The 27065-nt window shown below is 46.1% G+C and overlaps 1 protein-coding gene across 2 annotated transcripts in view; it reads right to left on the reverse strand.

The window, feature by feature from the left end:
- The window catches only part of LOC146830894 (fibrocystin-L-like), a 1907335-nt gene that overhangs the window by 194629 nt on the left and 1685641 nt on the right, over window positions 1–27065 (reverse strand). For both annotated transcript variants that reach the window (XM_085605084.1, XM_085605082.1), the window contains exons 68-69: window positions 23684–23795; window positions 23482–23598 (exon numbers count right to left, since the gene is read on the reverse strand). In XM_085605084.1, coding sequence (XP_085461210.1) covers window positions 23482–23598; window positions 23684–23795 — 229 coding nt within the window. The remainder of the gene's footprint in view (window positions 1–23481; window positions 23599–23683; window positions 23796–27065) is intronic.

Below are 27065 nucleotides of genomic sequence, written 5' to 3' on the forward strand. Positions count from 1 at the left end.
TGTATTGGAGTTTACTTGCCAACTGAAATATGCTGGCAGCACAAAACTTCAGGTTTATAACAGAATTCTCCAACGTTTGCGTAGGGTGGTTAACTCTGACCCCAACTACCCAGTGGCTCGTTATTTTAAGCTTGTTCATGAAAATAACTAGAATGATTTCATTTATTTTGTAATTGGATCTGTACCGAAGTCAGTTTGAGGGGGCAGCAGAGAAAAACTACTGCGCCAGCTTGAATCTCATTATATTGTATTATTGGACACTAAGATGCCGAATGCTCTTAATACAGGGGAGGAGTTGCATAATTTTTTATGAATAACATTTTAGGAAAAATCTTTATAAAGAATACTCAATCTTTCATAAAGTTTGTAGTAATGTTTTATGAATTTTTAATGAATTTTTATGAACGTTTCAAGATCATTATGAAAATGTTTGGAGCTTCCCTCCATAGTTAAATTTAGATTTTATCTTGCTCTGGTATTAATTGTTTGAACCGTCACAGATTATCATCCTCATGAATTGACTCTCTGGAGAATTATTCTAACCTAGCTGTTTTTTATTGGGCTCTTGATTTGCATCTCCAACATCGATGTTATCTGATAATGAACCTGTTTATACTGCTGAATTTGCACTAATAATAAATTTACTCTGCGCTTGCACTTTCTTTTTATTGAATTAGGACTTATAGCTGAATTCACGGCCTATGATTTTATGACAATATTTTTGCACATTTAGCGACTTTTGCACTTTTATGCACTTACACTTTAGGCTTGGGTAACAGCATGTAACAATAGGTATTTTATTACTTGGGACCCTCTAATATGTTCAACGACTAATGAAATTGTATCATACTCAGGAAGGACTATGTTTACTATTTTATGGTTTGATGTAGCTGATTAATATGTTTGCAGTATTTAATACATGTCTTTAACCTATCTTTTACAGTGTTCACATAAAAGATTTTTTTCAGTGATAAAATTATATGTGTCGTTTTGAGCATAGAATTTTTGAATCTTATATGTATTATCTATCGAGGATTGCCCGTGTCAATATCATCATTACCTTAAACTCCTGAGGCGTGAGCAGGGAGAGGAAGCATAGCGTTTGAGCACTTACAATTGCTCGTTTTAAAAGTATTTTAAATCTGCATTTAAAACTGTTTCAATTTGTTTATAAAACTGGACTTACTTATTGCCATTATATTGTGTTGTTTGGAGGCTGCTGTGGGGGGTGTAAATTCCGTGATACGTTCCATGATCGCTGGAGCGGGACCCCTATTTTGGGGGTAGTGTAGGTCAGCGGGCTAGTTCTCAAACCCCTGAAACTACATATGGATGCGTTTTCGCGACCGTGTATTACCTTAGACTCCTGAGGAGTGAGCTGGGAGAGGAAGCATAGTGTTTGCACACTTAAAATTGCTCATTTTAAAAGTATTTTAAATCTGCATTTAAAACAGCTTTAATTTGTTTATAAAACTGGACTTATTTATTGCTGCTGTATCGTGTTGTTTGGAGGCTGCTGCATGGGGGGTAAAGTCCGCAATACGCTCCGTGATTGCAGGAGCGGGACCACCATTTTGGGGGTAGTGTAGTTCAGCAGGCTAGTTCTCAAACCCCTGACACTACATATGAATGAGCTTATGCGACGGCGCAGCAGACGCGTGCAGGGGATGTGCCGCTGGCACGCCTAAGGCAAGCCCGTCTGCACCCGTCCGCGCCGGGTCTCCGCCAGACCCTCTGTCCTATCTACAGCTGCCCTGCTCAGGTATTATTCTCACACTGAGCTTTTGTCGTTGGACATCAAATGCCCTACTTTGGCCTGGATTACCCTGGCTGGTTCCTTTAAGTGCAAGCATTGCCCTTTTCAATTACAAATAGATGGGTCAGGCTCACTCCCTCCTGACTTTGCTGAGTTCAAGTTTCTAAGCCTTAATTGCTGGTCACTGGCGAAGCACCACGCTGAGGTCTTCGACGTATTAATTGACGAGTCTCCAGATGTATTATTTTTAACGGAGACCTGGCTTACCCAGGACTCTGTTGTGGAACCCTGGTTGGACCTTCCTCAAGGTTTTATCATGAACCAAGTTAACAGGTTAGGAAACAGAGGGAGTGGCATAGCAGTAATTTTCAAGGAGTCCTATCACTGCAGCTTTATAAAGGAGGATTAACCTGACTGCGAAAGTGCCTTCTTTAAATTAGCTTTAATTCACAATCTCACTGTCACTGGTCTTCTTATCTATCGACCCCCTGGGCCATCTAAAGTGTTCAGGGAAGATTTGTTGAAAAGAGTTATCCTCCTTGCTTGTAAAGCGGCGAATGTCACTATTTTAGGTGACCTTAATTTACATCTTGAAAACGTTGGCAAATCGGAGATTGATAGTTTTCTGGCAGATTTAGACGCCTGTCAGTTCGCTCAATGTGTCTCTAAGAGCACACAGATAGCGGGTCATTTGTTGGACCCTTTATTTTCCAACTTGGGCTCCTTAAAGATTCTGTCGCCGATTCCTGTGGTCTGGAGAGATAATTTTCTTATCCCTTTTTCCCTGCGGTGGCAAGGTAAGCCTGCTTTGAACTGCTCCTTACCAGTGTTAAAACGCCCTTGGCACAAGTTGGACATTAACCATTTCTTGGATCTACTGTCAAGCCATAATCCTCAGCTTCCACCTGATATTGATGATGGAAATACGCTTTTTCAGGATTGACTGACATACGTTTTGGACAGCTGCATTCCCACCAAATTGAGTGTTAAAAAAAGAGGGCAGTCTAATCCCTGGTTTAACGATTCGCTAACTAAAGAAAAAAACACTGTAAACAACTAGAGCGCACCTGGAGGCGCACTTATGATGTTGAAGCAAAAAATAAGTACTGAGCGTCTATTAAGCTCTATCATAAATTGGCCCGGACAGCCAGAGCTGAGTTTATAGCCGGTAAAATCGCAGGGAGCAATAATCCCTCTAAAACAATCTTTGCCCTGCTCAAGGTTATGAAGAGTTCTGGGTTGAAGGTTGACTCACCTGTCACCTCTAATCTTCAATGTGACGACTTGCCCTGTTAATTTTTGAATAAGGTGGAGAAGAACTATAAGAGCCTTACACCGGTCACTGGTTCCACTGACCTTGGGGAAAGGCATGGGGATATTGGATCCACTGGTGTCAACGTACTTTCGTCTTTTCCCCTGTTGTCTCTCATTGATTTTGAGTCCCTATATCTGAAAATGAAATCAGGCTCTCCAGCCGACCCTTTGCAACCACTCACTTTTGTCAGTTTCATACCCTTATTATGCCAGTAAGTAGGGATTTAGTAAATCAGTCTTTAGCCACGGCGTCCGTACCTTCTGCGTGGAAGCATGCTAAAGTCATGCCTCTCCTGAAAAAAACGTCTCTGGATCCATCTGAGGCATGTAATTACCGTCCAAAATCTCAGCTGCCATTTCTGGCAAAGACGGTAGAATATCATGTAAATAAAATTCTTACAAAGTTTATCGAGTGAAATAATATCTTAGATTCCTCGCAAAACGGTTTCAGATCTCGTCATAGTACCGAATGAGCTTTATTGACGGAAAAAATCTGCGGTAGCCTTGATGTCGGAAACTCTGCGGCCTTAGTTCTTTTGGACTTAAGTGCCACTTTCGACACTGTCTCCCACGTGATACTTTTAAATCGTCTTCAGGAGATAGGAATTAGGGGTCAGCCTTGGCCTGGCTGCGTTTTATTTGGAGGGTAGATCCTTCCAGGTCATGGTGCCACCTTTCCACTCGCTTGAGTACGCCTTGCAACAGGGGGTGCCACAAGGCTCAATATTGAGCCCCTTACTTTTCAAAATCTATGTTCAACCCCTAGCGGTTGTGGCTAAAAGTAGAGGGTTGTCGTTGGTGTCGTACGCTGATGACACCCAACTGGTTATTGCCTTTTCTAAGAAATGCAACCACAAACTGGTGAAATTCAAAGAGGACTGGTTAGCGATTGCGGACTGGATGGCTTCAAATTATCTGCAGTTGAATGCTAGTAAGTCAGAAATTCTGCTCTTCGGGAGAGACCGTGACTTGTGGTCGGAGCAATATTGGCCAGACCGTCTTAAACCAGCACCCCTGCCTAAAGAGGCAGTTAAGAATCTAGGCGTCTGGATTGATAGTGACCTCTCCTTTGATATTCAATCCAAATCAGTAGCAGGGACCTGTTTTGGGCTCCTGTGAGGATTAAAACCTCAACTTGGGTTCTTTGATTCGAAAATCTGTCAGACCATTGTTCAGGCCACGATTTTATCTAGACTAGACTATGGCAACTCTCTTTACTTAGGTGCCAATAAGTCCAGTGTTCGGCGCTTGCAGAGAATACAGAATGCAGCAGCCCGCACTCTCCTGGCGCTCCCTAAATCTTGCTCAGTGTCTCGGTTTCTACCTAAATTACACTGGTTGTCAGTTGAAAAAATAATCGAGTTTAAAACGTTATGTGTGGCTCATAGAATTCTGACTCAACGAGCACCACCGGGGTTGGCAGATCTGCTAGCCTCTTATGTTCCTTGGCGTACTCTTCGTTCAGCTGACCAAGGGTTGGCCGGTATTCCCCGAGTCCAAAGAGCCAGAGCCGGAGGCTGCTCTTTTAGAACTCTTGCGGCCATACTCTGGAATTTGCTCCCAGCCTGAGTCCAAGGGATCCAGAATCATTTTGCCTTTCACAAAGCCATAAAGACCTGGCTTTTTCCGGCGTAATTCCTCTTCAGCTGTCACAGTCTCATGTCTTTGGTTGCGCTGGGACGCCCCGTTGCTGGGGCATCCATGCACGTTATAAATCCCATAATAAATAAAATAAATGCCTCTTTACTATTGTTACAGCTCAGTAGAGTGGCTATTTTGGTTGGTTTCACTATAATTATGATTGTATTGGTCCAGCGCGTCATGTGATCAAGACCGTGGCAACGCGGTCGAAACGCGTCAGGCTGGATACATGTCTTTGCACTATGGTTGCTGATTTAATTTTCCTGCAATAAACTTCACTGCAACAAATATGTTGTGGTTCGTACCTGTCTTCTTCGCCGCACATTCGGTGAATCAGGAGTATGGTTTCTTCATATAAATATATTTATATGTATATATAGATTTGATCCCTCCTAAGTAAAAATGATCTTTCTGCAAAGTATTACGAGTGTGGACCCTGCAGCTGTGCAAAATTTCTTTATTCGCCCATTTCGTCCACTATGACGTGTTTCGGCCGACACTCAGCCTTGATCACATGACATCGCCAAGACATGGTTTTCAAAATGTAAAGTGCCAGTGCTTGCATTTCTGGTTACAGACATAAACAACACACTATTTCTCTATTTTGCCTTTCTATGAATGTTACAGTCACAATCATGATAAAATACTTTACATTAAATTCTCAGAATTTGTTGTCTTATCACAATTTCAGTTCTGAGGTATAATTTTCCATTTTTATCCTGGCATAAATGCCTCCAGGGCCACCATTAGTTTTGTGGCCTGTATTAATCTGTTGTTGTCTACAATTAAGATTAATTCCCCCTATACATGTGGTTACCCCAATGTTGTGCAAAATATTATGTGACTAATAGCTATGTTTATTCGCTATTATGCACATCAATTGTCTTTGCTGACCCCATTTTATGCTAAATACGCATTAAATATGTTTATCTAAATGCAGTGCCCAGATAATTCCGTTCTGCTGTATTATGTGCAAAATTGGCAATTTGTAAATCATACAATGTGCAAATATCGCAATATACTCACTGGATTGGCTTAATGCTATAAAAGACATTCACCCGCTTTGCTATCCTTCTTTCGTGCAAATTGCGCATTAAGTATTTTCCTTCCTTATATATATTTAAAGGTGAGTTTTGGTTCAGCGAGCACAAAAGCTAAAAAAGACCTAAAATTCATAGTTTCAGGCATATATTAGGCACATGTTATGGTGTGCATTTTGCGTTGCTCACCACACCTGCGAAGATCAGGGGTTTTTCGGTTTTATGTTTGCTAAACTATCACTGACTTTTAACCTTTTTTCATCAGTAAATTTCATGTTTTTGATGATGTAAAACACTTACCAGCCATGTGACCATTCTGCGTTGTGCACTCCCTTTGGTCAGGCCCTGTGCCTAATCTGATTCGGCTGTGCGCAACGGCATTGGTCATAGGGCCTTTCTGGCCTCGCACTGGACTTAATTTGCTGGCTGCCAAATTTCATGCATATCAATCATTTGAATTTGGATGGTGGTAACACCCTCCTCCGTGGCTCCCCAGACTCCACACTAGCTCCCCTTAATAGTATTCTACTTACTGCAGCACATCTCATACAGGGCCTGAAAAAACATAATCAATTCACATCCAACTTAATGGAGCTCCATTAGCATCCTTTGCCAGCATACACCAGCGTCAAAACCACTGGCATCATTTACAAAGCCATCACAATCAGCATCCCTGTTTAGCTTGCAGACAAGTGCACCGGTACTGGTGGTTCTGGGCACACCTGGTGCCATGACACCATCAGATTGGAGACTAAAAAGTGCAAAAAAAAGGAACAAGCAGGCAGCAGGCCTTTTCCATCTATGCACCCAAGATCTGGAACAGCATCCCCATTTACATCTGCACAGCCCGAATGCTGCTCTAATCTGGAAAGAGATAAAGACCCACCTCTTTAACCCCTTCCCCGCTCATGACGGAACCGCTCCGTCATGAGCCACGGTTGCCGTGTGCTCATGACGGAGCGGTTCCGTCATGCCACGACCGTTGGCGGCCGCTCCGCCCACGCGGCGCTGTTGCCCCGCCTGTGCGGGGGGACAACGCAACTGGGCGGAGTCATGACGGAACCGCTCCGTCATGAGCACAGCGCCACCGCGCTGCCCCCCCCCGCACCCCCAGCACTGCGGCGGAATTCCCGTCGCAGCGAAGGGGTTAAAGAACGCTACAGCACTTGCATTAAGCGTCCACAACCCAGCTACTACCCAGCTAATTCTTCTATCATTTGCTGACTCTATGCGTTGCCTTTGCTCCAATACCTTTAGGCTAAATTCACACTTATAGCAATACCATGTACATACATTCAGAAATACATACTAGCATACAAAATGTCAAGGAACTTCTTCATCTACATGGTGAACAGAGCTACAACATACAGAAGAGGCAACATCCCTCATGGGTTTATCAGAAACTATTAAAGAGAGGGTAATATCGACTGTAGTTGTGGTTCACCTGCCCTTTGCATTTCAACATGCATTTTGGTTAGCTTTTATCTTTGGCACTGTTTGACAAATCGGCAACAATGTAGCACATCTTTATGGAACTGACTCATTTCCAGCCTGCTACTTTTGCACAGATCCATGCAGGGACAAAGAAAATAGGGGAACAAATTGATGCATTTCCTCTTGTAGCTCTAATAGAAAATAACCAAAAAGCATTGAACGGATTTGAACCAAATTTGGATGAAAAGAAAAACTACGCTTAGAACGCAATCTATCTGAGTGAAGCATTATTTTTAATATTTGTATAAATATTTTCCGTAATTTTTAAGATAATAGCATTTGGATAAGGTATCAGACAGGCATCAAAGAGTTCAAATTCAGAAATATCTCGTCTGGAACTTCATGAGATCTGTCAATCATGTTTAATTTTTTCGTGAAAAGTGATTGTGATGAAGGTTTTTGAAGTATTTTTTTCCCCAACTTGGAACTTGCAAATGCATTCAACCTTATGAGTATCATGCTTTGCGACATTTTTCACACAGAAAAAGAGATCCGATGATCAATTTGGGGCCACAAAGAGGAGTAGACAATTAAACAGAGGCATGTGATAATCGCTCTTTAAATGAGAAAAAGGAATTTAGTGAATAATAGGAAGGGACAGCTAAGAGGAAGCAAACCAAATCGAGAAGTGGTGTGTGCAAAAGCAGAGGGCAGGGAAGGTGCGGGGTGGGTGTGAGCGACCAGAAGCTTATTTCTGCCTACTCCTGTGAGGGCTGAGCAGTGGACGCGGCAGTAAGCGGCCGTAGACTGGCAGGTGCTCGGTGTTCAGACGGCTGGGCAGCTCCAGATTTATCAAATCGGAGCCGAAGAGCTGAAGCCGAAGTGCTGAAACTAAAGTCAACGACAGCTGGTGTGCTGGACCAATCAATCTAGACCTCCTGGCAGTAGTATACTCACACCCACAGTCTCTCACTTTCAGCCCACATTTAGCACCAGTGGCTTCTTTCTCCCCTTTGCCGCTCTTTGCTGATCCCTTCTTGAAACAAGCATTTGCAATGCAATCGGTCTCGCCTTTGGGACCTTAGATGTATTGAGCTATATAGCACATTAGACTGGGTGCTGAAACATCTACTGTTCTTTAACATGGAGAGAAAGTAGGCATCAAACTGCATGACACGCCAAGTATGGGAACACATGGGGAGAAATACTGCCTTTCAGCAGGAAATGGTATAGTCCAAAGCTCTGTTTTTAATATAAAATCAGGGCCTTCGGTGGTCATATCACTGAAAATACAAGATTTGAAAAAAATATTATTGTCTATGGGTGCTTGTGGAAGACAATTTCTATGGACTGGAATCTAGAGAGTGCTAAAGTGATTCTGGTATTTTACTGACCTCTGCTTGTCGTTTTCTATTAAGAAAGTCAAATAGAAGCAGTTGCCAGAAAAATAAAAAGGAGAAACTGCCTCAGCAGAAAGCAATTCTGGTATTTTACTGACCTGTGCTGGTCGTTTTCTATCAAGATAGTTAAATAGAGGCAGTTGAACAGTCCTAGGGTTGATCTCCAGAGTCCACAATGAGCATACATATGATATTTAAGTATATACTAAAGTATATAGAAGAGGTCTCGAATGCTCAACCTAAAAAGAAAGCTGCGAAGGAAGGAAGGGGAACAGAGCAGTGCAGTGTAGGCCACGCGGAGCATTCTGTTCTGGCACACCATTTTATTGACAATAATAGATCTGCAAGCTCTCCTGGCACTCAGGCAGCATAGATGCCATTAGAGCATCTGCGCTAGGGTAGACAGCGGGAACTGCGGAAGCGGCAGTGCTAGGACATGGGGCAGCTTGATGGTCCTGCACCTCCTTGGACGTTCTGTGTGCTTATCTCATTACGCTGCTGAGGATTTCACACCACGAGGACAAGCATCAGGAGGCCACAGATAAACACAGAAGCCTGCAGCAGTACCGGAGGCACAATTTCAGCTTGAAGATCGTCAACTTTTAGCATCTTGGAGTCTTGAAGTACCTGTCAGGGCTGAGGAACTATAAAGGTATTCAGCGTGCTTGTGTCCTTTCCTTAAAATTACAGCATTCTTTCACTAAGGAAGGTGAGGCGGCGCTTACACTTCGTAGCTGGCCTCCAGGTCTGAAGTTCTTTTTACTTTGGACTCATGGGGTCACAATCAAGTTGAAGGCTTACTCCCTACAAAGAACCTATTCATAAAATCGCTGCTAAAGGTTCTGCAGAGCACCTTCTTGCTCCCTCAGCGCCAGGACTTGAATCTACATAAGATTAGTGATAGCACAAGTTGAAGCCCATCCTTTTCTGGCTAAGACTCTGGTCAACAGAAAAATTGGCACACTATGGGGCAGCCCTAAATGACAGAACAAGCAGGCCCCAGGCACTAAACATCCATATGCTAAAATATATTCAGAGTTCGCAAACCAAACTAGGTGTAGGCAAGTATTGGCTTGACCCTAGTTCTATCACCCTTAGTGCAGTTCCACTGGTAAAAAAAAAGTCCTTTTTACAATCAGTACAAAGGGCCCAATGTGGAGTAACATCCCATGGATCCTTAACTAATTAATTCTTAAGTCCAAAAAATGGAATTCAAGCTTAAAGATCTTGATTTTTTGCAAGCTCCCCTTCAGAGGAAGCTTCATATGCAGCTAAGGCTGGACACTCTCCCACTAGCTTGTTTTACGAGCATATGGTCTGACCCCCTGTCGAACAAAGGCATATGCCTGGTGTGTAATGCTGCTTGTGAAGATACTCAGCGCGCCTTTTATTTTGCCCTCCAAATGAAATTGCACGGGCAGAAGTGTGTGACCAAGTGGTAGCTGGATCCAGGAGCTCCTTGGGGGCCCTCTATCCCTAATCCACTTTGAAGGCTTCTGCTCCTTGCTTGAGGCCTCATCGGGGGCAGGTGGTCTCACCCCTACATCGCCAACCTTCTCTGTTGGCTACCTCCAGAGGTGCCTACACTACCACTTAGCATCCAGTGCCCACTCCAGGGGATATTGGAGGAGCAGGGTTGCCGCGTACAGCGACCACCATATCTGTGCTCGTGCCAGAGACTCGTCTATACTAATCTGGAGAGTGACTGCAATAGGATTGAGCAATTGGATCCATCAGCCCTGCAAAGAGACACACTTTCATCTGCAGCTCTTATTCTAGACTATCCGTGCTTTTACCTCAGTGGAGCACTGACCTGTTTCACAGTTTGCCATCTGCGGAATGGAATATAGTAGGTAATCTGGGGTTCAGAGCCAGGTCCCTCACTCTCAGAAAGATAGGCCTTTGACAGCCCAGCTATGTAGTCTGCCACAGCTCCAGAGGGTACCCATGGCTGCCTCACGCACTTGCAAGAAGGACAACTCTATTTGGGACATGCTTCCTAAGCCTGCAAGCAAGAAAGTGGCACACCATGTAGAAGCATCTCCATTAGTGTCTACATCAGTTTCACCCCCAGCATATGACATCACTGTGGAACAGGAAGGTGATGATGCAGCAGTTACATGGGCATTCCTAGAGACCCTCTTTGAAACTCTGTGAACGGACATCATGACCCTCAAACATGAGATGGCGCAGACATTAAAGATCTCAAGAGGGAAGTGGGTGAGCTGATGCTTGAGCATACAAGTGACTCCTGTGATGAAGAACTTGACGCCCACTGCTGGAACTTCAAGATAAAAAAGCTGAAATATCATGTGGAAGACCATTAAAATAGATCCAGATGGGCCACTATACAAATCAAGTAAGTCCCTCTCCAGGCCACCGTAGGGGACCTTGAGGACTATGTGCGCCAGCTTTTCCATCAAGTAGCACCAGGCCAGGCATGGCAAGCCATCTTGCTGAACCGTACACACAGCCCCTGGCATGCCCCATGACATTCTCACATGCCTGCACTACTAAAAACAGAAGGAGGCAATTATGACAGCGGTGCGAGATTGTAAAGCCATATACCTTGAGTGCAACATGGTCTGGTTATCCCAAGATCGCTCATCCATCACACTGCAGCATCGTCGTCAACTGAGACCACTCACTGAAATACTACAGGTTAAAGGGATTCACTACTGATGGGGACATCCATTTTGCCTCACGTTTGTCTGAGAGAGTGAGACATGGAGTGTTCACACCTTAGAGGAAACAAAGAAATTAACGAACATTGACACACAGCCAACTGTGGAAAATCCAAGTCCTCCTCCATGTAGCCTCTCCCACTCCTCAACTGTCTTGAGACGATTTACACAAATGAAACAGAAAAAGTCAGTGCATCCCTCTGAGATGGAAAGCTGTAAAGAGAGAGCATCCTTCCTCAGTCAACTCCAACGTCACGAGATAACCAAGGAACCTGGAAAAGCTTGACAGATGCTACTCCCATGGGATTCTTACTAAAGGCCCCCCTCACATGTAACAGGCCAGAAGCTCCCCTGTTGTAATGATTGGCCTGTTCAGGACCTTGTTCCTGTCCTTAGGGATAACTGTACTCAGTCATCAGGACTCTCCAACATGGTGGAGTGATGGATGGCCAACCCAGGGAACAACGACCGAGGAGGGGACCGCCAAAGTTCCACTGTTTAATGTTCTTCTTGTTATTTCTCTTCTCTCTACTGTTTCCCTCCGCTTTCCAACACATTGCATACAGGGGCAAGTGTTTTGACTGCTAAGGGCAGCTTCCAAGATACTTGCCAGAGGCCTCCTACACATTTGCCATCCCTAGGTGTGCCTGATTGTTCGAATACTCACTTACAATGTGAGGGGCCTTAACACACCAGTGGAACATGGGGCTTCCTGTCTATGATCATTTGTTTAATTCAAGAGACCCATCTCCTAAAGATAGACTGGCAGTGCTTGCGGATGTGTTGAGGGCAGGGGTCATGATTTTATGAGCCTCACAATTTGCTGGCAGATTAGTTCAAAGGCAAACTGAAATTCCAGGTTGACTTCTTTCACTTCGCATCACCATCAGGTCATACACATTCACACTAGCAACTCTTTATGTTCCTAATGATCACCAAGAGGACTTTATCCTTAAGGCACTGGGACAGGTGATGGCCACCTTAGATACTGATGTTCTGATAGGCAGGGACTATCACCTGGATCTTGACACCAGCCTGGATAGGTCAGTGCAAGGTGTGGCACAGACACGTGCACTCACACCCCGAGGTCATCAACAGCTTACCGAGTATGTTCTCACTGATGTGTGGCACAAGCACCGCCCCACAGCGAGAACCTACTCCTATTTCTTGGCGGCCCACCAAACTTTGCGCAAATTGACTTTTTCCTGGCAAGGCCACGCTTGTCGGCATCACTCAATGATGCCAACATCAGAGTACCCGGACTCCCTTTCTAATCACTCTCTAATCGGTGTCACGACACAGAAGCCAAGCCTTAGTCCCCAACGCTGCACCTGGTTCCTTAGTCTAAAACTTCTAACCTATGCGGCGACAGTCACTGAGAGAAAAAATACATTCTAGGTCTTTCTGTAGACTCATGATGCCCCAGAAACACCTTCATGTGTTATGGGATACGTTGAAAGCAGTGATCCAGGGCTGGTTAATAGCTATACCTGCTTGCCTCAACCAGGATAGAAGGGATAAGCGAGACAGCCTAGAGGGCCAGGTGAAGGACTTGGAAGAGACACACAAGCAAACGGGCTCCCACAAAGTTTGCCGCCTGCTGACCATGACTCAGAAACAGCTCAAAGCATTGGGCATAGATAGGGCGCAGGCTACTAAACATCTGGTGACCGAGATAGAGGGATCAAGGGGATCTCAACTATGCCAGGATGACCACATTGCTTAAGCTTTTCAGCATTTCTATGCCGATCTATATTGGGCTGGAGAACTAGTGGCGAGAGCTATTACCTCTCATAGAACACCAAAAGTTCCAATATGCCTTACATCTGGATTGTGACATACAAATAGATGAAGAGCTGGCAGTGATCTCCCACCTCCAACTAGGCAAAGCCCCAGGGCAGGATGGTTATCCCCTTATCTTTTCGAAACTCTTCACCTCCTCATTGGCCCCCATCCTCACGCGCGTATACAATTCTTTCAGTGACACAGGCGATCTCATGGTTACATGAATGAGCCCCAATTTTGGTCCTGCCCAAATTGGGTAAACGTCTGGTGCACTGCTCATCATATAGGGCAATCTCGCTCTTGAATGTTGATGCCAAGATCTTCACTACTATACTGGTGGCTTGCCAAACCCATATGTGCAATATCTTATTAACCCAGATCAGGCAGGTTTTAAGGGGGCTGTAGCGACAACACCTCCTGGACAAAGCTCAATTCTCACAAGTGCCTGCGAGATATTTTCCATTGATGCTGAATAAGCATTTGACCGGGTCCTCTGGCCTTACCTACAATTGGTACTCCAGAAGGTGGGCCTTGGTCATTGGTTAAAACAATGGATACGCTGCAGCTACACAGGCCCCCAGGGGCCGTCTAAGTTAATGGCCTAACATCCCTGCTCTTTGATATTGCCTGTGGCACTCGGCAGGGGCGTCCTTTGGCACCGCTCCTTTTTGCCCTTTATATGGAGCCCTTTGCTTAGCGTATCAGTAGAAACTCCACAATTTTGGGTATTCCCATGGGAGGGAGGGATCACAAAATAGCCCTCTATGTGGATGACGTTATGGTGGCTTTGACACAGACTCTCAGCTCTCCACCTGCACTCATGAATGAACTAAAGGCCTTTGGGAAGGTCTCCAGATTCAAAGTAAACCTTCAGAAGGCAAACATACTCAAACTCACAGTTCCATGAACTGCAAAAATCACCCTTAAATGCCTCTTTCCCTTCCCATGGGCCACATAGGGAGTGGCACATCTGGACCTACATATCCTCCCAACACAAACGGCCGAAAGCAGCAATAGCATTCGTCTCTAAAACACGTGATCGGAGTTGCAGACCTGGAACAACTACACCCTGTCCTGGCCTGGGCAACTAAATACCATCAAAATGACCCTCCTGCCTAAAATCTTGTATATTATGCAAACTCTTCCTCTACAGCCCCCACCACAAGTTCTGGGCAAACTGCAACACCTTACAGAGAACTACATATGGGCAGGGAAGAAAGCACTCATAGCCAAGAGGCAGGCATGCTTGTCTCCTGTGGAAGGAGGCCTTGGGATCCCTCACCTCACACATTATTATCAGGCTGCACAACTCCGCTATCTAGTGGAATAGGCCAGGCCCCCTACAGAAAAACACTTGTGCTTCATTCATCCGGCAATTGGCGGTATTCATATATGGAAAGTGTCCTGACTGCCCAAGTCTTAACAACTGTCTGGGGTTTACATTTCTCCAGTAGTTCAAGCTAACCATAGGTATGGATAGGATGCAATTACCAAAGAGGCTGAGGTGAGGCAGTGTGCTCCCATCTCCCATTTGTTTGAAAAGGCTCCCTTGAGCCACTGAGCTGACGAGCTCTTGGCGATGCACCTGTGCGCCAGAGAGAGGTACTGAGACCTGAGAGACTATGGCAGCCTTTCCAGCAACCCCAGAAGGAATTTTCATTTTTTATCTCTACTGAAGACGGATAATATCCAGAAACACATGTGTCTAGAGATTCACAGCACTAACCTGCACCAACTTTGGTGAACCACTACAGCTAAAATTCAAGTAAGAAATCACTGTCAACTGCATTTACCACAATGCTAAGGGGCGAACTGTGCTGGGAGGTGAGGCAGTGTGCTCCCATCCCCCATTTGTTTGAAAAGGCTCCCTTGAGCCACTGAGCTGACGAGCTCTTGGCGATGCACCTGTGCGCCAGAGAGAGGTACTGAGACCTGAGAGACTATGGCAGCCTTTCCAGCAACCCCAGAAGGAATTTTCGTTTTTTATCTCTACTGAAGACGGATAATATCCAGAAACACATGTGTCTAGAGATTCACAGCACTAACCTGCACCAACTTTGGTGAACCACTACAGCTAAAATTCAAGTAAGAAATCACTGTGAACTGCATTTACCACAATGCTAAGGGGCGAACTGTGCTGGGAGGTGAGGCAGTGTGCTCCCATCCCCCATTTGTTTGAAAAGGCTCCCTTGAGCCACTGAGCTGACGAGTTCTTGGCGATGCACCTGTGCGCCAGAGAGAGGTACTGAGACCTGAGAGACTATGGCAGCCTTTCCAGCAACCCCAGAAGGAATTTTCGTTTTTCATCTCTACTGAAGACGGATAATATCCAGAAACACATGTGCCTAGAGATTCACAGCACTAACCTGCACCAACTTTGGTGAACCACTACAGCTAAAATTCAAGTAAGAAATCACTGTGTACTGCATTTACCACAATGCTAAGGGGCGAACTGTGCTGGGAGGTGAGGCAGTGTGCTCCCATCCCCCATTTTTTTTTTACCAAAGAGGCTGTCCACCTGCATCTCTCCCCATACCCCGACTATTGGGAACCCTGATTTTCCACCAGCTTATCGGGCCATGAGTATCTACTGTAGTAGCAGGCTAATCTTTTACCATCCTGGGCTAATGGATTTCCACCAGCTCCAACATAATTATGGACTGCCCTCAACAGCACACTGGCAATACACAACACTGGGTCACACAGCCCTTTATACTCCCAGACACTAGCAGGTCATTGCTACCATTTGAAAAATGGCTTATAACTCGGTATATGCACACAAACATACTCTGATATAGATGCCTTTATCAATGCCCCGTAAACCTGTACTAAATTAACAACGCAGCTAAGATGGGTAGTGGAATGTGAGCACCCCATCATCCCTAAAGAGTGGTTGGACATCCAGAAAAGGGCCAACACATTGGCGGGGCAGCAACTCCGATAAAGAGACACACCTTAAACTGGTGCATTATTGGTACTACACTCCATCACGTACAGCTCAATGGAAGCGGGGTGAGGGTAAGCTGTTGGAGTGGTTGTGGGCAGGTGGGGACCAAACACATCTTCCTTACCATTGCCCTAAGATACACCAACACTGGAGCAAAGTCCTTGATGCCAGTGATCAAATGTCTGACACTGCACTTCCTAGGTTCCCGAGTTATTTTCTATTGGGTCGTCCTAATTCCCTGACCTATCCTCTAAAATCTGCGTGGCTGCGGGATATCACTTTAACTTTCTGCGCCATCAAACAGACCCTCCTGGCCAGCAGGGGCACAACCAAAATACCAAATCACACTGATTGGCTTCATAAACTTTTGGACCTACTGGACATGGAAATATTGGCAGCTGTCTGACATGCCCGGCGTACCAATGTCTACTACGCCATTTGCCTACAGACCCCCCAACTGACTGATCATGTTTAGGATACATATTGCGTGCATCCTCACATAACAAAACAGGCAACAGCATAAGTTCACTAAGTGGAAGAGGCCTACATGACCAGTGATGTTAGCTATCTCCTTCCCCTTCTCTTTATAGTCTAATCCCCTTCTATCACTGTCCCCATCTAGTTATTCTTCCCCTCGCTTGCTCTTGGTCCTCACCAGCCGGTGGATGTAGGAGAGATATTCTGTAATGTCTACCTCTCTTGTTACACGAAAAAAATAAAAGATTTAAACCTAAAATTGCACTAGCAGAATGGATTAAACCACTCTGCTTAAGCTTGGGAATTAGGCACTACTAGGAGGCTTTATGAATTTGCCAAGCGGACACTAACTTAATGGTCGTGCCCCCTGTGTCTAGCTTATTGAAAGTTGTCTGGCTTGTAAGATGTAAATGCTTGAATTAGAACTAGCCAAAGCACTTTACCCTTGCCCCAGGGAGCGTTCAAGTGGATTACATATGTATTTTACTGCACCCAGTTATCTGAGACCCTAAAACTATCTCGACTAATGCTTGTTCTTAGTAGATAGCATTTTGCTTTACGTCTCTTAGCTCTGGCAATTATTGACTGTGTAATTTGTAACCCTGGGCGTAGTTCGTGAAGTAGCACTACGCGAAGCTACGCAAAGTGCACTTCGCACTCCTCGAGCTACGCGTAGCACTTCGCGAACTGCGTAGTACCCTGTTCGCACTGTGCAAGATGTCGTTTTCAATGATTGCACAGTGCGGACAAGCAACCGGCACTGTGCAATCATTGAAAACAGCATCTTGCACAGTGTGAGCTGTAGTTTTCTGCCGCTCGAGTAGATTTTTACTCGAGCGGCAGCTTTCTCAACGCGGACTGGTAGTTTCTCATCGCGAGCGGTCGCGAGCATACGCGACCACTCGCAATGAGAAACCTGACCTCCTCGCCTTGAGAATCTCGCCGGGAGGTTTATTTTCCACGCTCGCAATCGCCAACTTGATGTTGCTGATCGCGAACGAGGAAAAAGTCTCGCCGGGATGTCATTTTGCTTGCTCGCGGTCGCCAACTTGACGTTGAGGACCGCGAGCAAGCAAAAAATAACCGCTGCACTACGCAACACTACGCTACGCGTGTTCGCACTGTGCTACGTGCAATGCGCATAGTGCGAAGTAGCGCAAACTTCGCAAACTACGCGAGCATAGCGTAGTGCTTTGTCCAGGCTTAGTAATTTGTTTTTACTGTTTTAGTGTTTCATTGTCTCTTTTAAATGTTTATAAGTGCATGCTGTTTAGATATCTTTTATTTTTCTACAGTTTTCTTTGTCGAAGAATTTACGGAAATTTGTAATAAAATAAGAATAATAAATTAGCAAAAGCAAAACAAATCGACAGTACTAACCCACAATTTTGAAATTGGGAAAAGGGGCTAGCCGCAGGCCCTTCTATGTACAGCAAAAGTCCCATAGGTTTAGTCTATTGAATAACAAAATGGAAACCTTGACTGCTGGGGGGTCTAGGTACTCCTCTGACAAATACGTTTTTGAATGTTTGTGCAAACAGTGGAAGGACAATCACAATAACATTTGTGGCTCACGCCCATTTGTTGTGTAGTGCCCTGAAGTCCAGGCACTACGCGGGTCACGTTGTAGTGGCAGCAGGTGAGGCCTATTGCAATAATTACACTGAGCCAGAGTTGGTTGCAACGGCTGCAGCATTCACGTGTCTCCCTGACGTCATGTCCGCTGTGGCCACTTTATTAAACATTGTACCACGTGACCGGGACCATACCATACTGCCCGGTCACGATAGGGGAGTGCAAACAATACCCCCATGGGGATACACACTTGGGGGCACCTGCATGGTCGCTGCTGTTCCGTCACATCTACGACATAACATTCCTCGCAAAACAGAAACCTACTCCCGCTAAAGTCCATGAAACTTTACAAACACCCCCTGACCCCCCCCCGCCAGATACTCAACAGAAAACCCCAAAAGGAACAGTCTTACATGAAATAGTCTCTCAGCTTCTTGTTCGGTTCAGGGTTGCGTCGGAGATGATACTGGGAGCTTCCTAGTCCACTGGATTCGACTCCAACCTCTTCACTCGAAACTCGGGGTGATGACTCTCCGGAATCTTTGGCATTTCATCATGTCCAGTTACCCCAGCGTCAGTGTTCACTGACAGATTAGGATCCATCTCTAGTGACGGTGATGGGGTACTCTCCGCTTCTTCCTCAGCCATGGGGACAACCGGAGCGTTGACAGGGGACTGACTCCAATGCGGTGATCTCCGTGAGATGATTTTTTTTAAAATGGGAAATGTTCCACGTTATAATCTCTCCGCCCCTCCAGGCCATCACTCTCGTACCTTGTACTCTGATCACAGTCCAGGGGCGCCATTCATACGGAAGATGGAACTTGCTTTTGCTCATGCGATTCTTTAATAGCACCTGGTCTCCTCGTTGCAGATGAGCCTGTTGAGCTCCTCGGCGCTGACTGACCTGCTCATGCGCCTTACGCCTCTGCGCATTTATCTTGCAATCATCAGGGCTTTCCGGGCACCATTGGGGATGGTGTGGAATGGAGTCCGTGACTACTCGGCCCATTGTCAGATGTCCAGGGGCCAGGCCTGTCGTGGTGTGCGGAGTTTGTCGATAGTTCCGCAGAAATGTGAATAGAGCTAGCTTCATGGGTTGGTGACGTTCATGTGCTATGCGGATGACCTTATTTAAGGTCCGCATAAATCGCTCCACCTCACCATTCGCCTGCGGCCAGCGGGGGGCAATCCTCCGATGTTTGATGCCAAGTGACATTATATAGGTGGCCAACTCCTGGCTTTGAAAAGGCGGCCCATTATCGGTTTTGAACTCTTGAAAGATGCCATGCTTCACCATCACTTTTTCTATTTTTGGGATTATCTCCGCAGCACTTAGTGTGTTCACAATCTCGACCTCTGGATACTTGGAGTAGTCATCGATGGCCACAAACGTATGTCTCACATCAGGAAAACTTCAAAAATCGAGACTGACATTCATCCACAGACGAGGGGGCCTTTGATCCGTAATCACAGGCGCATGTTTAGGGCTTCATCCAGTCTCCTGACACCACTGGCACTCTCGAACAGCAGCCTCCACAAGCTCGTCCATTAAGGGAAACCAGACTTTGGTTCTCAGCCACGGCTTGGTCTTAACCATCCCTTGTAGGCCACTATGTGCGAGTTGGATGAGCCTGGCAGTCAGTAAGGAGGGTACTACTAGTCGGTGGCCTCGCATCAGACATCCTGTGGTGTCTTCCATCAGTTCTTCACGGACATGATACAGACTGTCTAGTATTCTACGGGCTTCCTCGGTAAGTATTTTTCACTCTTCTCTAGATTTGTGCCTGTTGCTGCAATTCACTGCCTTTTTGACTCGTTGCAGGCACTCATCCTTGTCAGTTTCACTCTTCAGGTCTTCCATGGAGAGAGGAATGGGACATGATCTTTCGGTGATGCATCTGACATATTCCTCGGTGTCGGCAGCATCTTCTTGTATTCAATTCAACAATTATAGTTCTGCAGTTGCAGCATCCTTTTTTTTATTTTCGGCGGGGGTTTCGGAGAGGTGCTTGAGAACAGAGGCAGAAGGGGTTTGTGGTCAGTGGCTAATACAAACGGCTTACCGTAAATGTAAATATGAAAATGGCAACACCCCCAGTGAATCGCAATAGCCTCCTTTTCAATTTGCGAGTACCGCTGCTCGGTGCCAGTGAGGTAGCGGCTGGCAAAGGCCACCAGGGCCCAGTCCTCTACAACCGTGCGGAGTTGCATGAGCACGGCACCCAGTCCCTTTGGGCCTGCGTCAAGTGCCACCAGCATGAGCTTCTGTGGGTCAAAGAATGCCAGAGTGGTGGCGGCGGATAGGGTGTCTTTAATGTCCTGGAATGCCTTGGCTTGTGTTTCCCCCATACCCACTGGACTTAGTCCTTGGTAAGATCCCTCAGGGGTTGAGTGAGGGTCATGAGGTCTCTGATGAAGCGCCCGCAGTAGTTCACCATACCAAGGAAACTGCGGACTTCCACGATGTTGACTGGGGCAGGTGCATCCTTGATATCTCTGTCCTTGTCTGGATCAGGGTGTACCCCCTCAGCTGAGAAGGTGTAGCCAAAGAACTGAAACTCGTTCTTGTGAAACTCGAATTTTTCTCTGTGCAGTATTAGCCCAGCATCTTTGATCCATTGGAGAACTTGCACCAGGCATGAGTGGTGTTCCGGGATGGACTTGGCGTGTACCATGATGTCATCAATCACGTTGATGACTCCAGGAATGTCCATGGTCAGCTCGTGGACCACATTCTGGAAAACTTCTGCGGCACTAGATATTCCGAAGCTTAGACAGGTATACCTTCGCTAACCTATATGAGTGGAAAATGTGGTAATGTTCCTGGAGTCCTGATCAAGAACCAGTTGGTGGTATCACAACCGCAGGTCCAGCTTCGAGAACCAGCACGCCCCTGCCATCTCTCCAATCAAGCCAACAATAGTCGGGGTGATGTGTCTCTCCCGTTTGATGGCTGCATTCGGTAACCTCATGTCCACGCATATCCTCACAACGCCGGGCTGTTTCGGTTTTCAGGCAACGACAATTGGGGACACCCAAGGTGTGGGGCCAGACACCTTCTCAATTATTCTGGCTTGCTTCAGCTTGAGCAGCTCCTGCTCCACCAAGGGGCGGAGATGAAAGGCCACATGTCGGTGTCGCAGTGCTACGGGTTGTACGGTATTGTCAATATGAAGATGTATTTCCTTTCCTCTATATTTTCCGATGCCCTCGAAGATCGATGCGAACTCGGTGACTATGTGCTGGACGGATTCTTGGTGAATCCCGAATGCAAATGACACGATGCCCAGGTATTCTGCTGCCCGACATCCCAGAAGCATACCTTGCCCATCCTTGGTGACATATACCATAGTGGTGATTGACTTGTCTTCATGGGTCACCGTGGTCTTGAATTTGCCTTTCATTTCCCCCAGCTTATCCTGTCCATAAGCGAAAACTGTGATTTTGGTGGGCTGAAGATTGGGTGCTTGGCGCATGGACATGTAGAGGGCAGCTGCCATTATGTTTATGGTGGCTCCGGTGTCTACGACAGCCATGACCTCTTATGCTCCTACTTGAATCCTGCATTGGGGAAGATGCCTGCTCCTGTTGGACGCGGCTCCAATCATGTGTACCTTGTGTCCAGCTCTTTTTTCATCTTCGTCATCGTCCATGTCGCTTGACTCACCACCACCCTTGGGTACCGCATTGACTGCTTGCTTGGGTTTTTGGTACTGTTTGGAATGGCATACCTTTTCAAAATGATTGAATCAGCCGCATCCAGTGCATTTCTTGCCCTTTGCTGGATAATCCACTGCTTTGTGAGGTGGGCCACCACAGTACCCGCAGTGTCGCTGAGTCCCTTGCGGGCCACCGGTGAATTGCTTTTAATTTCGGTGGTCTGTTGGTTTCGTCGTGACTGCATTTACCGGTTCTGCTTTTACAGGTGATTGCAGTGCCGCTTCCATGTGCGCTGCCCTGGCTTTGGACAGCTCTTTCGTACGTCCGTGGATTAGAATGTCCGGTAGTGGATTGCTTGATTCTTCTAAAATCCTCTTGCAGAGCTTCACCGAGGCACATCCTTAAATAATTTGCCCTCTTATCTCTTCTGTCTCATCTCTGAACCCACACGTGGATGCCAGGAGCTTGAGTCTGGCATGGAATGTGTCTAGTGATTCGTCAGGTAGTTGTCTAGTTTGACGAAAGCTGAAACGTTTGTAATCCTGGTTGGCCATCGGTTTTAAATGGCCTGTGAGCACATTACACAAGAGTCTTTGTGATACCGTGGATGTCCTTCCCACCTAAATGAAGTAGAATGGCCCTCTTCTGGTCTTTGTGGACCTTCGTGGTCTCAAAGAAGATGATGAGGCAATCAACCACTCCTTCCATATGGAAGCCTGGGCAGATGGAGATCCCTCCACCACAAACGGTTCAATAGGCAGGATGGTCGACATAATGAGCCACCACAAGGCAGTATGCTGGGGACATGCAGTATTGCACACTGAATACCTCCTCCGGGTGAAATTGTGAATTAGGCCACTGCCAACAATGCCAGACTAACCCCTTTTCCGGTGTGGAAAAGGGTCTTCCCCTTGCCCCTGCTGCTGGGCCAACTCCTCCTCTCTTGTTCAGCTGGGCCTGGTCACTGTCACCCTTGATAGACAGGCTGGAAGCGTGGGCAGGGTGATGATGCCTAACTTTATTAGTGGCAAGGCTGGGAGTCACTGATTGCCGTTGTACGGCACTAAGAAGCACTGCAGGGTCCCAGGGGCAGTGCCGCAGGTCACTCCGGCTCACTTTCTCTTTCACTGCACCACTGCGCATGCACACGGCCCGCCGAGTTGTTGAGACACGGGCCGCAGTACCAGCGCTCTCAGGGACCAAAGCGAGATGATGACGGGCGCAGCGCGTATGGGAAAGCGCTCGCCTGAGCCGCACAGATGCTCCTGACCTGCGCCGGTGCTCTGCAGATTCTCCGCACCGGCAGTGGCTATCAGGGGCATGAGCACCGTGGGGCCTTCAGCACCCTCACGCGGCCGCCCCAGAACAGAAACACGGCGGGAGCATGCCCGCCCTCGTCGCAAGTGTTGTGTAGTGCCCTGAAGTCCAGGCACTATGCGAGTCACGTTGTAGTGGCAGCGTACACACGTCTCCCTGACGTCATGTCCGCTGTGGCCACTTTATTAAACATTGTACCACGAGACCGGGCCCAATACCATACTGCCCGGTCACGATAGGGGAGTGCAAACAATACCCACATGGGGATACACACTTGGGGGCACCATCACGGTCGCTGCTGTTCAGTCACAGCTGCGACATAACACATGGTGTGTACAGTCACGTCATTAAGATGTACAGGGTAGAACTTTTGCAAATTTTGCAAACGATCACAAAGAGCCATCAGAGTGGTAGTAACACAAGCAAGGCTACAACATTCCACACCTACCTTCTACAGTCATTAAGCCAGTGATAGCATTGTAAGACATCAGGCCTGCATGGGGACTTCCAGGGGCCCCGTTGTGTTCGGAAGCAAAGGTTGGCCAGCAGATCCCACTTCTACCACCTATAGTGTGAGAAGAGAAACACATTTTAAGACAATGTTTACTGATTTAACCCTATTACCAACTCCCACTGACAAAGAAGCTCACCCCTTGGTGGTCTTGTGCTGCGGTGAGCACTGCTAAATTCTATATTGTCATCACTGTTGGTGAGGACATCGGAGCAGTTGAAGTTAGGACTACTTCCCACAAGCAATGAGTTCTGAAAACAGAAATATTTGTGTCAATAGTGTCATATAATAGCCGCATGTTACAGAAAACAAAAGATGCTGAATAAGCCTTAGGGAATTTTACACATGGCCTGAATCTCAATTTCAACTGAATTAATGTTTTTTCACTAAACTACAGCACATTTGCTTTTTCATTTCACATTCTATTTTTAACACTATTTTTATAAGTACAAAATCTTTGGACACTCTGGGGTTACTTAGAGTTTGGAGATGGCTGCTTGTCAAAACGTGGCAGATATCCCATCTGCCTTGTAACAAGCGCAATGTTTGTGACAGAGAAGCCCATCCACCAAACTCTACATAGAGCCCAAAGTCAGCTGAATAACTAGTGATGCAATTCCAAATGCAATAAATGCCTAAAATCCCTGTTGCATAGAACGGTTGCTTGGGTGGCCATCCTATGGTGAATCATGGAAGTATTACAAAAATGATTAACTGGACCCGCTCGCAATCTAAAGGAAGCCATTGGACCAGGACCTTTTTGCAGGGTCACTCCAGTTTTTTGCCTTTCTTTGCTGAATATTTTTGGGGATTTCAGGACTCTGCGCACTTTATTTCTGCTAACCAATGGTAAAGCTTTTCTACTGTCCCGTACAAACATTTTAAAATTGGTATACACCTGATTGGATTAGTTCATTTACTTATAATTCCATAGTACAGGTACCACATGTACCCAGGGCCTGTAAATTAAAAGCTACTTATGAGCAGCAGCACTCATTGTGCAACCCACAAATGTAGCACTGTAAAACATGTTTCAGACCTGCCACTGTAGCCTAGCAGTTTTAAACTACAAATTCGACTTGGCTAAATAAACCTTTTCCCTGACCTAAACCATTCTTTTTAATACTTATATGGCACTCCCAAATTAGGATCTAACAGCTCCTTGGGCAGGGTGCATTGTATTTAAAAAGTAGGACATGTCGGTTCACATTTTACATCCCCAAAAGTTGTTTTTCACTACAGAAGGCTAAATCTCCCAGAGACTAACAGTGAGTTACCTTAATACACTTAATAAGTGATACCCTGAGTTTGGGAGCTGATGAAGAACTACTTCTTTCACTCATTTGAATTGTAATTTAAAATCCTCTTTAATGGTAAAGTCGGATTTTATATTATAATTTTGAAAATGCCACTTTTGAACAAGTTACTTACCTATGGTAATGCCTTATCTGGTAGCCACAAATTTCTTACCTTAGAATATTTCCCAGGCATCAGAATAGATCTGAAGTTTTGAAGCAGTAACCCTGTGTGCCAGTAGGTGGCGTTGTTAGGTTTCACGTCAACGTTGTTCACACCCGAAATTACATGCGCAGTACCTATATAGATCCCTCTCCGGCACACTGACAATACTTACTTTCGCAACTTTCCACACCGGGAGCACTGAACCACAATGAGAACGGACTACTAAGGGCATAAGAAGAGTGTCCCTTACCCTGCAATCGGCTCTCAGAGCAGGGAGAGTGAGAGGGCTGGTAAATAATCTGCAGCTAGATAGATTCTCTATCAGATAAGGCATTATCAAAGGCAAGTAATTTATTCATATGATAGAGACTTCTAGCCTCGGATTCCTTACCATAGAATAGATACCACAGAAATGTCTCCCTGGAGTTGACATTAAGAAGGTTAGAACAACACTTTAGATTCCACTAGGGGATGATGAATGGCCTGGAGGGAAACGTGCTGCAAGCCATTGAGAAACCTCCCCACAAGAAAGAAGGTTAGTACGGCAACTGCAAAACTTGGCCAATAAATAAGCTTTAACTATGCCCAGAGCACAGCCCTCCTGAGACAAAGATAGAGCAAAAAGACTTCGAGAAGAATGTCAAAAACTGCTAACTATCGCAGCTGAATCTCCACACAAGCAGTGAAGGGTGCACAGGTTCTGGTGCAGAACCCTTGCCTGTTTCTGCAACAATAGAGCCTCTCAAAGAGCCAGACTGATCGGGGGACCTCTGCTCATGTTCAACAGCTATAGATACTAGAATCTCTGTGCCAAATTTGGAGACACAAGAATAACTTGATCTGGACATTCCTTTTCTTTTTGAGAACTCTGAGACGGAGTGGTATAGGCAGAAAGGCGTACAGAAGGCCGGAGCTCCACTCGAGACAACAAGCATCTCTTAGCGAGAGTCAGCTTGGAATCTCCAGTCCACAAACCTGCTGACATTGCATTTTCCTGGCGATGGTGAACAGATCTAACCAAGGATCTCCCCACTGCTGAAAAAGGCCTTGCACCACCTCTGAATGGAAATGCCATTTGTGATCTGCTAGGCATCTTTGGCTAAGTTCATCTGCCCTGGTGTTCAGAAAGCCCACCAAGAGTTGAACCACCAGAGAAATGTGCTGACATTCCAGCCATGCCCAGAAGCAAAGCCTTTTGATAAAGGGTCCAAAACCCCATCCAGTTGTTTGTTGCAGTACCATGGCGGTGGTGTTGTCTGTGAACACCTGCACCAGCCTTTGCTTGATTGAAGGGAGAAAGACTTTAAATTCCATGTGGATTACCCAAAGCTCCAACCTGTTGATGTGAAGCATAGAGTTCTTTGATCTCCACCTCGGCCAGATGGCTGCCTCATCCCAGAAGTGTTGCATCTTTCACTACAATCAGCTCTGGCTGGGAAAGGGAGCCAGGCCTGCAACTGACCTGATTGAGGTTCAGAGACCTCAGTGCAAGGATGGCGCTGGTGAAAGAGAACATTCTCTTGCCAAAGGTATCCAACCTCTTGGATTCCCTATACAGTGGAGTGTTAGGGAACACGCCAGGGTTGACTCAAGAGGTGGAGGCTTGGACCACAAAGCGCTCCAGGGTATGGTTCTCAGTAAGGAAACTGGGGTCCCCAGGAGTGTGGCGATGGTGGCAGGCAATTGTTCTATGCACAGGAGCCCCTGTGCAGGGTTTGGACCAGGCCCAACGTCGGACATTGGTAAGGGCTTAATTAAAAGAGAGTAAAGATTCTGAAGGGGTGACTCCCAGCTGACGCAACTCTGTCAAGATGTTCGTCTTGACTTCCACCGAGGTCAGCTGAAACCCAGCAGTTTCTTTGGGGACGCTTTGTCACAGCAGGAGAGAATTCTCTCAAAAAAGGGTTAGACAAAAGTTGAGTAAAAAGCCAGTCAAAAAATTACTGAGGGTACGTCTGCACGGATCAGTGCTATCCTGATTGAAAAGGAAAGATCTGACATCAGCACACAGAGGTTGTCATCTTCATAGGTACTGTGCATGTCATTTTTTGCACAGATGA

The sequence above is a fragment of the Triturus cristatus genome, chromosome 5_1 (genome assembly GCF_964204655.1).
Source record: "Triturus cristatus chromosome 5_1, aTriCri1.1, whole genome shotgun sequence".
NCBI lineage: Eukaryota > Metazoa > Chordata > Amphibia > Caudata > Salamandridae > Triturus > Triturus cristatus.